Source organism: Electrophorus electricus, chromosome 18 (genome assembly GCF_041902795.1).
Source record: "Electrophorus electricus isolate QZ-2024a chromosome 18, ASM4190279v1, whole genome shotgun sequence".
Lineage (NCBI taxonomy): Eukaryota > Metazoa > Chordata > Actinopteri > Gymnotiformes > Gymnotidae > Electrophorus > Electrophorus electricus.
Window position 1 is genome coordinate 3,042,805 of NC_137514.1, and position 15,494 is coordinate 3,058,298.

The following is a 15,494-nucleotide window of genomic DNA, read 5'->3' on the forward strand; positions in this document are numbered from 1 at the left end:
AGGGAGAACAATCTATAAACCCCACATCATTCCTATGGGCGGCCCACATAGATTTATGGATGTCTTCCAGCTCAGGAAGTATAGAATGGTCTGCTGTGTTGCTAGGCTGGCCCAGTATGCCTGTAAACATAGAGATATTTGGTCCGGAATGGATCGTCATTCAGAGCTATGCTCCAAAGTCTCACCCTGCTGTAGAGAGGCGAGGTTAGGATAGAGGGTGGGTGCAGGCTTGCCATCTGCTCCTCCTCCATAAGCCACCCTCTCAGCTGTGGCCTGCGACACAGAAACATCTGCCTGAACATGAGCCTGTCTTATCAGTGCACGCTTCACAAGCAGAGGAGGGGATCCTTTCAGCTAATTGGCAGTAAAAATGGTTATTTCAGACCCAGGCATATTATTTGGTTTTACACCATGCTCCTTGTCCCACACCAGCTTGGCCTTACTCCAGGCCTGCCATGAATTCTTCATATATTGAAAATCCCAGCTAGGGTCCCCATATCCCTCATAAATAAACATAGCACTGAGGACTATAAACTCCCATTCAAACGAGCCTGTACATGGATAGTGTCTAAACCCAGCATATTCAGCCCAACCAGCCAGACAATCCATGTACGGATCATAATGTGAGCCCAGACCACACCGGGATATCCAATTATTCTGGGTTTCCCCCTTTTTTGGGTTTTATGTAACTAACACCAGATCCCATGGGTCACCCAGCAAAAATCACAAGAAGTCTACAACTATACAAAGAGCACTCAAATAGGTACAGTGGAGGGAGGGTTCACCAATAAATAGTAAATTGTGTTTCAATAAGTCTCAGACAGGATAACAATTCATTACACAGTGTACACAAAATTCAGCTCATGCCAACAGATGAGACTTCTTCCGCCCTATCAGCAGGCAGGATAACAAATACGTACAGAATTCAGCATTCAGCTCGTGCCAACAGAAAAGACTTCATCAGCCTTATTAGAGACAAAAATGCTCCTAAACTGAATTTAAACAAAATTTAAGCACAGAGATACTGAGCAGGAAGAAGACACATTAAATGGGGTGTCACTTACTTGCGTAGTATCCCAGTTTCTGACACCAAGCTGTTAGAATCTGTTTCAAACAGTATGTTTATTTGGCTGTAAATAATAACCCCTTGTAATATTCCAGATTGGCCCTTTTCCTATTGGCTCTTATTCATGGAAAGGTACATATGATCAAATATGATCAACAAGGAAAATCCATGTATACAAATTTCTGTGAAGGTATCATTCCTCATCATGTTCACCTTTGACAAATATGTATGTATGATAAACTTTTATCTGGTATGAATATGTTTGAGAGTAATAGCACATGGTGTAACAGATTGAAATACTGGGTTTCTGTTTAAATGATCAAAACTGTTGCAAATATGACATATTCAAATATCATGGAAAATCAGGAAATAATAATAATAATTTTGCACACCTCACTCTTAATAATCAGTGCTTCAGTTATATAAACTGTTTGATCTGTATCAATAATCAGTTAGAGCTGGGCCCTTTTTGTATGCAAATTTGAAGAATAAGGTCATTATGTGCAATGCACCCTTTTGTGGTTCAATTCCATTTGTATTCTTAGATGGAGATCATGGAGGAGATTGTCCAGAGTTGTTCAGAGTCACTTACTCATTACTGCTCAGTAACACACTAAAATGCACAAAATTCAACAAACAATATTCTGTTTTTATTTAATGTTTAATTACAGTAGCTATTATCACACACCAAAATAAATGTTCAATAATTTAGTCAAATGTTACTATATATTATTAAACTATTTAGTATCTAAAGGTTAGTATACAGTATAGCAGGTAAAGCAATGAGCAATACCAAGGTCATGGGTTTGAGTCCCAGTGATCACAAACTGTCATACTGATAAATGTGTAAATTTCACTGGATAAGAATGTCTGACAATTGCATATAAAGAAAAATGTGAATAGATAAAATATATATTATTTGAATAAAAAAGCAATAATACAACAGTACAAGGGAATACAATTTATATATATATGTATATATATATATATATAATTTTATTTTTTTTTGTTTACAAGGAATCTAAGGATATGCATATTTTGCCCTATAAATATGAAAGAAGGCAGGGTGCCAAAAGGCCACAAATAAGCTATGAAAACATCACATCAACAAACCAAAAGCATATAGCAAAATAACTGAAAACATACAGTTAACATGTACAGAAATCACATATTTTTATGTTATTTGTATATGTTTAAATTCAGGATTAAAATGATTCCGATCTATTGTATATACGTCAGCCTAATATTTGAATTAAATTGTAATATTTTATCCATTTATTTATGGTTTGGAGCATAAGGATAAGTGACATTAATGGCTGTGTTCAGACTCTGGTAGACTGAATCTCATTGGTTGTTGGCAAGATTCAGACTCTGGTAGACAGAATCTGCTTGGTTACTGGCAGGGTCTGTGGGGAGACGAGAAGCAAAAAAGGAAAAGAGTAGTTTTAATTATGGGGAGTGAATTTAGTTCAGGCTGTCATCATTGTAGGATACCATACAGATACATGCTACACTCACATCTGGACATACAGATCTGAATGTGGTGATGAGGCTGAAACTGGACTTTCTGGTTAAATAGAAAAAAAAAACACTATTTGTGTTTGCTTTTAAACTCTGCATTTTGGTGCTGGTGGTTGTAAATTTGAAAACAAATTTAGTGCTGTAAATTAGATGGGAAGTGTAACAATGTTCAACAGCTAATTCAGACTCTACTCATTTAGACAGTTATAATATTGTTGATCAGTCATATGGGTTGGGAGGGCAGTGAACAAATAAAACACAGAAAAGACACTTGGCTACAAACAGACACTAGTCAAATTTACAGCCTTGTCTACCTATAGACACTAGACTATTTTACAGTCTCCAGGTAACCTACAGACACTAGACTACAGCCTTGGCTACCTACAGGCACTAGACTACTTTACAGCCTTTACTACTCAAGGATAAAAGCATTTGCTTAGTTCCTGTCATCTAAACAGCATCAACTGATTCTGGACTCTCTAGGATTTGCTAAAATAGTTTTTTGATTAAGCAATTTAGAATGATGTATAGATGCTGCCTCTGCATTGTCAAAACAATAAAGCATTATACAGATTTTGTTATTTACTCACCTACAACTTGCAGGTAGATCTGTGTACTATAAATCTTGAGTCCATGATCAGTTGTCCAGTCTGATGTAGTTCCACACCAGTATTCACCAGAGTCCTGCACTGTTACATATCTTATAGTCACATTCAAGTTTTCCTTTTCTTTGTCATAATACAATGATATGTTTTTTTTTAGTTTCTGGTTTTCCTGTTTTATTCACCGATCCTATATAATTACAGCCACCAGTGTCCAGTCTCTTGCAGAAAAGCTTGGGTTCACTCCTGTGGGATTCTGGGTAACGGCAGCTGATGTTCACAGTTTCTCCTACATAGGCATTGATGGTCTTACCACGGCATGAGTCTGTCAATCATACACATTCAGGTTTGCATTTATTAATAGTTCTTAATGTTTCTTTTGTTCTAGGATTTGCTATGTTAATAAAAGGGAAATATGTCACTTTAGGAATGCTTCAGAGATCAGATCTGTATCAGTCTCACTTACCTTATAGCTACAAACCTATGAAAGTAACAAGTTTATCTTAACCTGTATACATTTATATCTTCGGCATTTAGCAGATGCTCTTATCCAGGATGATTTACAAAAGTGCAGTTTGGCAAAATTGTTATTATTTCTGAAAGCTTTAATTGATGAAGTGATTTTGGCAAAACTGTATGTTACATGCTACTAACCTGCTGTTACATTGAGCTTCACTTCAGTGTAGTTATGCAGTTAATCAGATACATTAACATCATACTGGTATGTTCCAGTGTCATTTAGACTCAGCTCTCTGATAAATAAACTGAAGAATCCTACACTTCTGTTATCACAAATTGAGAATCTGTCTTTATGAGTCCAATTATTGTTTGGATTTGTTGTTATTTGATCTAAGCCTGACTGATCTGTTACATTCTTACAGAAATATTTCAGGTTGGTGTTGTATTCATCCTCATATTTGCACTTGATGGTGACTCCTTCTGCACATGCAGTCACTGATCTATACACGTCTTTGGACTCTCCTGTATCGGAAAGGCCTGACAAACATCCATGTAAGAAACGGCTTCATATTGAAGTTGATCATTTTGTTTCTCTACTGTGTTTTAGTCTTAGTTTTAGTCTTGGTTTGGTTTGTTCTGCACCTTCTGTAAGTCACTGTATGAAATTCCCTGGGAGATGTTGTCAGTTATAACACCATTGTACCACTGATCATCAGTACAGATTACAATGTCACACTGTCATAATTACACTCAAGACTTCTGTGGCTCAGAGACTTCCAACTAAAATTGAAAAAAAAATAATTAATTATATATATATATATATATATATATATATATATATATATATATATATATATATATATATATATATATATATATACATATACATATATATATATATATATATATATATATATATATATATATATATATATATATATATATAATTTCTATGAGGTCTTTGTGGATACCTTTATTTAAAATTAATTCTGTCACTGTTCTATTGCTTCCTCCTCAGAAACTATACTACTTATAACGCTGGAGATTTTAAGAAGGATGACGGGACGAGTCGCGTGTAATATAAGACTATACTTATTTTATGTAACATTCACAATTAAACATGCACACAGATGGACTCAAACATCGGCAACGAACACCTAAACGACACTTAAACATGCATGTTAACGACACAATGAGGAGCAGGTATACTTGGTTCTATTCCGTAGTTTGGTTTCCCACACCTGTTCTTCATTTTTAGCCTTGTTAAGTTCATGTATTTAAACCCTGACTGAGGCCCCGTGTTTTTGCTGTTCGTTGTATGGATGTGTTTGAAAGCTCGTCTCTTTTTCGAAGCCTTCGGGGTTTTTTTTTGGTTTTTTTTTTACCCCGTGTGTTATCTTAACCCTTTGCTTTTCCTTACCTCCATGCGTTATTTCCTAGTCTCTGTTATAGCCTGCTTCCCCTGTTTGCCTTCGTGTGCTTTGGTTTGTTTATCATGTATCCCTGTAATCTCTGTATTGGTAAATTCACCCTGGACTACTCCGACGACTACGACCCTGGATTTGCTCCTTTTCTCCGTACTTGCCACCGCCTCCCTACCGTTCACCGTTATAATCTACCACTCAACAGACACACATTATATGTCCTCAGTGAGGGACATGCTGAGGTATGAGGACATCAACAACCAACCTGGTTACTAACATGAACCAAAACAAAATACCTCATCAGTATGTTTATGTGTTAATGAGGTCTGTCTAAAATCGTTTGTATAAAGAGATATAAACATGACAGATAAAGTATTAACAATTAAATCAGTGGTCTGCAGGGATTTTTTTTGCTTACAACTTTTTTAAAATCAGTAAACTCTGCCTCTCAGCTGTATGCATTACTCTGATCTTTGACTACTTCAAGGTTAGAAGGGTTAGATGATCTTCTTGTTTGAGGTTTATTTAATAATACCCTGGTTATAATTTAAATGTGTGCTTCACATTTAACAAATGTGACTACGAGTATACGTCAGCTCCACAGTGAGGCCTCTGATCTTCCTGTTTTACACATTACAAAATGCATTTTTGATTCAGGCAACACACAGTTGCAATGAACTGCTAGTCAAACTATCTTTTAGGTTAACTCTCTTTAAATCTCATCTTTGCACTTCATGGCGACTCCCAGTTACTTTTGTAGAGACCCCACTAAGATCTAAAAATTCACCAAAAGTGACCATCTAAACAAATACTATATTTGACCCTGCTGATAATGATGATTAAAGTTTGAGTATTCATACATACCTGAGATCAGGTGCAGTGTCAAGATGAGAAGAATCTTCATTCTGAGTTCAGCTTTATGTCCACTGACTCCAACTCCTAGATAAGATGTGTGTTAGAGATTGTGTGCCTGTCTGTGTTGGTCCCTGCCCCTGTGTCTGGGCGTACCCATTCTGTTCATCTTCTTATGGCTTAACTCACATGAAAAAACCCTCTCATTTCTATTTTTGAGGGCAGTGAAAAATAGAATGGCATTAATAGAATGGCCTTAAGCCTCCTACTACAGAGAGAGAAACATGCGTCTAACACTAATATTTCTTTCTCTCTGTGATGGAAAATATTATTCGATCATGTATTATCGTGTGATTCATATGTAATGATTCATATATAATCACGTTAATCCTTTCATTCTATAATCCTATATGAATAGTTTAGTCTGCACACTCTGTCTCTGTATATTGTGTGAACAAAGCGACTGTTGGAATGTTGCTTCGTGACCTGAATGTGTCGTAAAGAGGGATTCGTCTTATCTTGCAAACTGTGTCTGTCCTGGTGAGTGCTCTGGTACTGCAGGAATGTTCATCGCCATAAGGAGCAGGGAATGGGTAAACAGATTACAGAGCACCCCTCTCTGGGGGTGAAGTCTAGGTATAAGGAGCAGGGAATGGGTAAACAGGGATACAGAGCATCCCTCTCTGGGGGTGAAGTCTAGGTATAAGGAGCAGGGAATGGGTAAACAGGGATACAGAGCATCCCTCTCTGGGGGTGAAGTCTAGGTATAAGGAGCAGGGAATGGGTAAACAGGGATACAGAGCACCCCTCTCTGGGGGTGAAGTCTAGGTATAAGGAGCAGAGCCAGTCTACCCCTTTAGAGCTTTTGCTTCAGAGCATTAGCTCTCACACAGCTTTTTGTATGTTTTGTATGTCTTATTTTCTTTATTAAATTACTCTCTTAATCACGTCTGACTTGCTGTTTATTCAAAATTCCACCACAGTATGCAATAAAAATCCTTTCTGGTCATAAATTCTTGTATATGTTTTTAGTAAGCCTCTTTAATAAAATTAAGGAATATAACAGGGTGGTATCTGGAGAAAACAAATGTTCAGTAAGTTTTACCCACATTTGTAAACACTTCAAAGATACATTTCCACAAGTGTGTGGACACCTATACAAGCAAAAGAAGAGTTATGGCAAAGAGATAGTTGAACTTCAAAACACATTCATAACAGGATGGTGTCTGGAGACAACTAAGTTTTACTAAGGAGGTTTTATTAGCAAACTCTTAAATGTCTATTTACCATGCACACATGTCCAGTGAAAACAAATGTTTAAACAGGATGTTCTATTAGCATGCCCATAAATGTCTATTTACCATGCACACAATGTGTCCGGGGAAAACAAATGTTTACTAAGGAGGTTTTATTAACATGCCCTTAAATGCCCTTAAATTTACCATGCAGACCATGTGTCTGGGGAAAACAAACATTTAGGAAATGTTTACCAGCTGTTATAAAATTAAAACATTAAAAATATCCCCCCCCCCCCCAACATGATATGACATGTTCAAGAAAGGTGGAGTTTGGAGTTAGTCTAAGTCAAATAAATAGACCAACTTCAAAACACATTTATAACAGGACAGTGTTTGGAGAAAACAAGCATTTACTAAGGACATTTTATTGGGGAGAATATAAATTGAACACTTTAAAAATCCAATTCCACCAACATGTGGACACCTGTACAAATCAAAGAAAGAGTCTAGGTGTTTCACATATGTCAAATAAATAGACCAACTTCAAAACACATTTATTACTCAGGGTATTGCTTGGAAAAAATGTTTACCTAGGAAGTTTTATTGGGGCTATAAAATTAACACATCAAATTTACAATAATCCTGAAAGGTCCACAATATGTCTGGACATGTACAAGAAAAGTGGGGGGAGTTTGGATTTAGCCTACTTCAAAGAGATCAACCAACTTCACAACACACCCTACAAATAACTTAGTGTGCACAAAACTCCTTGAATGCGGAGGTGGAAGTCTGTGCACAGGTGTTATGGGATGTTAAGGTGCCAGGAGTTGGGCGGAGGTGGGGTCACAGTGGCTGTGCAGGTGTTATGGGATGTTAGGGCGCCAGGAGTTGGGCGGAGGTGGGGTCACAGTGGCTGTGCAGGTGTTATGGGATGTTAGGACGCCAGGAGTTGGGCGGAGGTGGGGTCACAGTGGCTGTGCAGGTGTTATGGGATGTTAGGGCGCCAGGAGTTGGGCGGAGGTGGGGTCACAGTGGCTGTGCAGGTGTTATGGGATGTTAGGGCGCCAGGAGTTGGGCGGAGGTGGGGTCACAGTGGCTGTGATGGTGTTATGGGATGTTAGGGCGCCAGGAGTTGGGCGGAGGTGGGGTCACAGTGGCTGTGCAGGTGTTATGGGATGTTAGGGCGCCAGGAGTTGGGCGGAGGTGGGGTCACAGTGGCTGTGCAAGTGTTATGGGATGTTAGGGTGCCAGGAGTTGGGCGGAGGTGGGGTCACAGTGGCTGTGCAGGTGTTATGGGATGTTAGGGCGCCAGGAGTTGGGCGGAGGTGGGGTCACAGTGGCTGTGCAGGTGTTATGGGATGTTAGGGCGCCAGGAGTTGGGCGGAGGTGGGGTCACAGTGGCTGTGCAGGTGTTATGGAGTGGAGAGGCTGGGAGTAAAACAGGTTTTATTAGGTGGGGGTTGTAAAATTAACACATCATAGATACAATTCCTCTAAAAGCTCTACAACATATAAGGATATATACAAACATTTATGACCAGAGAGAATTTTTAATATATCCCTAATCATGACCAAGTGTCCAGACCTATCCAGACTAGTTTTATGACCCTAAGGAGGTTTTAATGGGTGGGAGAATAAAACTGCCAAAAGTAATGTTGTCAATGGGGTCCTGTATTTTGTATCTGGTGGATAAACATGAATTTGCAAACAAATAATCAAAGCAAACATAACTGGTTTTCTGCAGTAAATGTTTACATGTGGCTAGAGTTATTGCTATCATTACTACCACACATGCTTTACCAACGGTGTCGGCAAGATTATCTTAAAAATGTGCAGAACTTATGTGGGCTAGCGGAGCGTGAAGTTTCAAAACAGCAGACTGCTATTTGACACCTCTTAGGATCTGTGAGAGGCACTGAAATCGCAATTTAAAAATTTATGGGATACTAGTCCATCACTTATGGGATAGTAGTCCATCATTTATGGGATAGTAGTCCATCATTTATGGGATAGTAGTCCATCATGGCTGCCACCTTCTTTCACAGATGGGAGAGAGAAGAAGACAAATAGATAAAAGAAGGAGAGCAGAATAAAGGGAGGACATACATTTGACAATATTATGCTTAATGCAATCATTAGATGTGTCGAAGTGAGTAAAATTGAGTTGATCTGAATGACCTTGACTAGATCTGGACAGAACTGAGAGGGTGAGAGCGAAGCAGAAGCAGAGACACAGAGGTAGATGACGTCAGATCAGAAAGAGGCGTCACCTCCAGTGAAGGAATATAATGGGTCTTCTTTGACAGGCAAATAGTCACTTCACTTCACCTCACCGAAGCCGACACCGTGCACCAGGGCCGACAGAAATTACATGGTCAGTTTTGGACTTGTGGCATTAAGTTTCTTTTGTCAACACGACTATCTTTAAACTACCTTTATGTTACTTTTCCACAATGTGTGATCTTTTATCTTTTGTATAATGTAATCTGTGTGCTTCATCTGAGATGAAGATATAGCGTTATATATATGTGTGTGTATAGACAGATAAATAATTGTTAGTCCTTCATCGGCCATTTAAGTAAACTGCTTGAATTCATGTCTCTTACTTTAATGACCTTTGGGGCCCAGATGAAGACCATATGCTTTAAAGTGGTGCGGATCTTTATCATTATGATTATATGCACCTGCTTCTTATGTGGGTGCAATAATAATGGAATCACAAAAAAAAACTTGGCAATCATCATTGAACGAATGCTGGAGAAGTGAGTATTGATTCACTTTCAATCACAGTCCACTTTGACCTGCTTACTTCTGTGGAGTAAGTGGTGGTTTTTTTTAACCAGCTTCTTTTCCAGCCTGTAGAGTTGGCTGGTCACATTCGCAAATGTTTTAATGTGCTCAAGATTTCTTGAGTGTCTATTGATGAATGATCTTCTCTTCAGGATTGATCGAGATCAACTAAGAAAAGAAGTTAATCAACAGAATAACAATCTTCCTGAGGATCTAAGAATAGGGTAACTATTCATCATAGTTTGTCACAATGCGCAATACTACTATTAAAATGTTTACTGATTTTTACACATTATACTCATGTAATAGATACATTTCTATTGATCTATTTTCTGGAGTGTTAATCTGCACCATCACTCTTATTATTATTATTTTTTTTTTTTTTTTTTGCTGTGAATTTGTAATTTACTTGTAAATTGTTCAATGTAATGTGTATAAAGAATAGAACAGTGCTTGACCACTAAATTCCAGAGAGTTTGTGCAAAACCAGTATGTGACTGCAATACATACACAATTTGAGTGAAAGTTTGTTTGCAGTCCAGTTTTGTGCCAGTTAAAATGTATTCTTGACCGTCTCCCTTCCTCCTTCTTCAGAGGTGTTCAGTTTTCTTTTGCATTACGCCTTACCAAGAAGGACTGTAATGAAGGAAAAACTGACAGCTTGAACACTGTTGACTTCGATGTCATCAGAAAGATGATGGCAAAACGAGACATATACTGTGATGGAAGGATCACAGCAGCGACTCCCACTCGGGTGTACAATGCTAATTCTAAAGTAATTGACACCCATGCAGAACAACGAGTGTTAGAACATTTTGTCTATACCAGTACCGGTGGTCAACCGGATGATCAGTGTGTCATCGTCTACACATATCTAAGCCCCTGCACTCAATATTGCCTAAATGCAAAGTTCGATAAAAACATCTATGAACCCCTAAAAAACACATTTGTACATGTAGCAGAAGGATACAAAGCCTTGGTTTTTACAAACATATACAACAAAGACCTAAAAACTCGTAAAAGCGAGGAAGTGTTTGAAGCCATGACAGCAATTCAAGGACCAAACATATACTGCTGTTACTATAATAACAATTTTAAGTGTGAGCAGCTAACCAAAGAGAAAGGTGTAAATCAGAACTGTCTCTCTGAGTTTCTGCACAAGCAATAGACTACCGAAGAATTGTGAAATTCTCTGGAAATGGTAAAAATGAGGATTAAATTGATCATATTCAGTAATAAAAAAAAAATGTCAATAATATTATAATGCTGTTATTGTGGAGGGCTTTTGGTTTTTTGTAACAGATTTAGTTTTTCTCCTGTCTTTCATATAATATTGTAATGCACCCTTGAGTTTAAGATAAATTTGATAAATATTATTATTATTTTAATAATAATTATTATTCTATTCCATTCAATAGTTGTAAAGATGAGCGATAAGGAGGCGGACGCAAGTGCGGAGATTTATTAGGGGCAAATCCAAAGTCCATGTCGTTAGGGTAGTCCAGGGTCAGTTTACCAACACGTAGAGTATGAGGATACATGACAAGACCAAGGGCTAGGTTACACAAACAACTAATAAACACAAACAGCGGCTAGAATGAAACACAGGCTTGAGTGAACAAAGATGAGAATAAACATACAGGCTAGGAAAAATAAACACGACTTTACATACATGGAATACAGACAGCGGTTAGACTTGGATAATCAATGAACCTACTTACATACAATGAACAACAGAGACACAGGCAACCAGACAGGGTTTAAATGTATGAACTAATCAACTCTAAACCAGACACGTGTGAAAGTAATGATATGCGTGGAAAAACAGACGAGGGGGCGGAGAAAACGAAACCAAGGAACGGAACAACAAGGAAGTAAAGGAAAACAGACGCGACAGGGAAACCATGGAAACAGAGACGCCAGGATGATGTCCATTCATGACAATAGTATTCATTCCAGAGACTCTAGGGACCGTGCCGTAATTCTAGTTTCTTATGGACGGTTTGTCCTAACAAGCACACATACATAGTGTACGAGTGAGGTAACATCTGTACTTGCTTATCTTGTTCACACATGCAGGTGAAATTTTGTATGCATCTGTGAGAAATGTCTTGCAATAACTGGTCTTCTTACCTGTACGCATACACAGAAGTGGTATAGTCAAAAACATATCACTATTATAAAAATGCTGCCCTTTTTTAATATACTATACCATGATATATTTCTATAAATGTTTGGAACTGTTAATAATTTCAGATTAAAATCGGATCAGAAATAATAAAGTACTTACAGAACTTGATGTGAAAGATTTTAAATAAAACTAGATAGATGTGTCTGGTGAACAACAAAGCAATACAACAAATGTAATCCATATTCTGCTTTAGAAAGTGCTGTTGTGTTAGAAAGCAGAACTAGAAACAGTAAGAAGAGGGCTGTAAACAGAAGCACATGACAATGTTTGCCTTACACAGTGACTAACGATATCCAGTCAGTGTTAGGACTGCACTTCAGCATCTTGTCTTATTCCAGTCTGGAAAACCAGGACCTTTGTGTCACATGTTCTTTTGAACAGTTTCCAGAGAAAAAGAACATTTCAGACATAGGTCCTTCATCAGCTGTGTTTATGGTCTGTAATATGAACAGCATGGACCTACTTCACCATGACTGTAATATGAACAACATAGACCTACTTCACCATGACTGTAATATGAACAACAAAGACCTACTTCATTATGACTGTAATATGAACAGCATGGACCTACTTCACCATGACTGTAATATGAACAACATAGACCTACTTCACCACGACTGTAATATGAACAACATAGACCTACTTCATTATGACTGTAATATGAACAACATAGACCTACTTCATTATGACTGTAATATGAACAACATAGACCTACTTCACCATGACTGTAATATGAACAACATAGACCTACTTCACCATGACTGTAATATGAACAACATAGACCTACTTCACCATGACTGTAATATGAACAACATAAACCTACTTCACCATGACTGTAAGATGAACAACATAGACCTACTCACCATGACTGTAATATGAGCATCATGGACCTACTTCACCATGACTGTAATATGAACAACATGGACCTACTTCACCATGACTGTAATATGAACAACATAGACCTACTTCACCATGACTGTAATATGAGCATCATGGACCTACTTCACCATGACTGTAATATGAACAACATGGACCTACTTCACCATGACTGTAATATGAACAACATAGAACTACTTCACCATGACTGTAATATAAACAGCATGGACCTACTTCACCATGACTGTAATATGAACAGCATGGACCTACTTCACCATGACTGTAATATGAACAACATGGACCTACTTCACCATGACTGTAATATGAACAGCATGGACCTACTTCACCATGACTGTAATATGAACAGCATGGACCTACTTCACCATGACTGTAATATGAACAACATGGACATACCTCACCATGACTGTAATATGAACAACAAGGACCTACTTCACCATGACTGTAATATGAACAACATGGACCTACTTCACCATGACTGTAATATGAACAACATGGACCTACTTCACCATGACTGCAATATGAACAACATAGACCTACTTCACCATGACTGTCATATGAACAACATGGACATACTTCACCATGACTGTAATATGAACAACATGGACATACTTCACCATGACAGCTCAATTTCTGGCTTTTTTTTCTCCTTTAAGTTAATGTCATTGTGTCTGTGTCAAAATGTGTTTACTGCCATCTAGAGGAAAATATGTGCAACAAAGGAAAACAGTAACTGTAAAAATCACTTGTTAGGTAGCAGATTCTGGCTGCGTCGGATACCTCAAGGACTTTGTATTAAACACCAGTAGCATAGATTAATGGAGGAAAATAGTTTATTTAGCATTACAATAGGTCAAGGAAGAGAACAGCAGCAACATGTGAGGAAATGCTGCAGTATTCTTTGCTGGCCTGTAAGCTGGTCTGACAGTTTGAACTGGGGGTGTTCTGGATAGGTGCGAAATGGTGCCCCAGATAGTTTAGACAGCAGATGGTGATTCATCAGTGTAGAAGTCTCCATGTTGGGGTGGAGTATGGAGGAAAACTGATTTCTCTTTCTGCTTTACAGCAAGGCTATGTCTCTCACAACCTATTAAACTATGCGTAGGGGCGTCTAACTTTACTTACTTACTGGTTCATCTTGGATGTCTACTCACACCAAAATGTCCTCACACGGACACATCCAGAGCTCTTGCTTTGTGATATTTCTCATTTTTTTAAATCTCTTGGACATTACAATAAAATGTGTGTGAAATCATGAGAAGTACCAGAAAAAGTTTCACTAACATCATCATCTCAGTGTTTAAATGGTAGAATAGACATTTTCTGCACATATACACATGCTGGACAGTTTTCTCTGCCATTAAATATAATTATTTAATAGAAAACAATTTGATGTAACACATGAAATTGTCTCAAGTAACTGGATATCATAGATATAATGGAAAAACAAAGTTGTTATAAAAGTCACAAACAAGTCCATGACAAAAGTAACCAAAGGTGTTCATATAAATTGCTATATTCTAACCCTACGAAAAGTGTTATTGACAATATTGTTACAAAACTACAGCACTATTATATGGAAATTCAGTTTAGTTGTAGTTGAGTTGTGGATTAAATGTTCACATCAAGGAAGCTTGAAGGTGGTTGAGCTAAATTTGGGGGGGAGGGATCTGAGGGGTTTGTGGGTAATTGTGTGTGTTGGCATAAATACTTTCAGAGGGATTTGTGGGTAGTTGTGTCTTGGCATAAAAGGTTTGGGAGGGATCAGAGGGGTTTGTGGGTAGACTGAGAGTAGACTGTGGGAGCTCCAGTGTCTGAGACAGAATGGCTTCTTGTGTCTTTAATATCCTCATAGTCACAGACAGAAAGTGGATCCTGACAGCAAAGAAAACAAAAATAAAAACACAAATACTGCTTGTCCCTTGTAATAAAATTGTGACATTTTCCTGTGTAACAAAATGCATGTGGATTAGATAAATGTTTCAGCTATAGACGATATACATTTTATTGGTGAAACTTGTGAACATGTTCCAGTTGTGACCTACTTTAAAACACCATCATGACTCACCCCATGATTTTGTGAAATTTGGAGGGACTGGTTTGGAGTTGCAGGTGACTCTGAGGATAAATAATATTCACATCTACTACAAATAAACCAAATATACAAACACCAGTGTCCACGCTCTTGCAGAGAAACTTGCGGTCTCTCCTGTGGGATTCTGGGTAACTGTAACTGATGTTGACAGGTCCTCTTACATAGCCAGTCTTACTGATGCACCTTTCACAGTATGAGTCTGCCAAACAAAACATCATGTATAATAATTTTCTTTCTTAATTTGCATTCTTATTTGTCAATAATAAATACAATATCTGCTGTGGAGGCATTACACCCTGACACAACTAGAGTCAGCACTGTCACGGGACGCTCCCCCCCACAAGTCATGTGGTTCACCCATG

The 15,494-nt window shown here is 38.0% G+C and overlaps 1 protein-coding gene and 1 long non-coding RNA gene across 2 annotated transcripts; one reads left to right on the forward strand and one right to left on the reverse strand.

Annotated features, from left to right (window-relative positions):
- Positions 1-2,022: 2,022 nt before the first annotated feature.
- Positions 2,023-6,033, reverse strand: LOC118242613 (uncharacterized). Its single transcript, XR_014118305.1, has 3 exons — positions 5,937-6,033; positions 3,178-3,514; positions 2,023-2,472 (listed from the first exon to the last, which is right to left on the reverse strand). It is a non-coding gene; the product is annotated as an uncharacterized LOC118242613 (long non-coding RNA).
- Positions 6,034-9,496: 3,463 nt separating this feature from the next.
- On the forward strand, positions 9,497-12,240 carry LOC145652085 (uncharacterized). The gene is made up of 4 exons (XM_081701480.1): positions 9,497-9,536; positions 9,791-9,924; positions 10,105-10,176; positions 10,547-12,240. The coding sequence occupies exons 1-4, from the start codon at positions 9,534-9,536 to the stop codon at positions 11,118-11,120; spliced, it is 783 nt and encodes a 260-aa protein (XP_081557606.1). The 5' UTR covers positions 9,497-9,533; the 3' UTR covers positions 11,121-12,240.
- The last annotated feature ends 3,254 nt before the right edge of the window (positions 12,241-15,494 follow it).

Bases quoted from the DNA above. Each gene is read 5' to 3' on its own strand.
- LOC145652085 (XM_081701480.1), top strand. The intron at 9,925-10,104 runs GTGAGTATTGAT...TCTTCTCTTCAG, and splicing joins ATTGAACGAATGCTGGAGAA to GATTGATCGAGATCAACTAA. The intron at 10,177-10,546 runs GTAACTATTCAT...CTCCTTCTTCAG, and splicing joins CCTGAGGATCTAAGAATAGG to AGGTGTTCAGTTTTCTTTTG.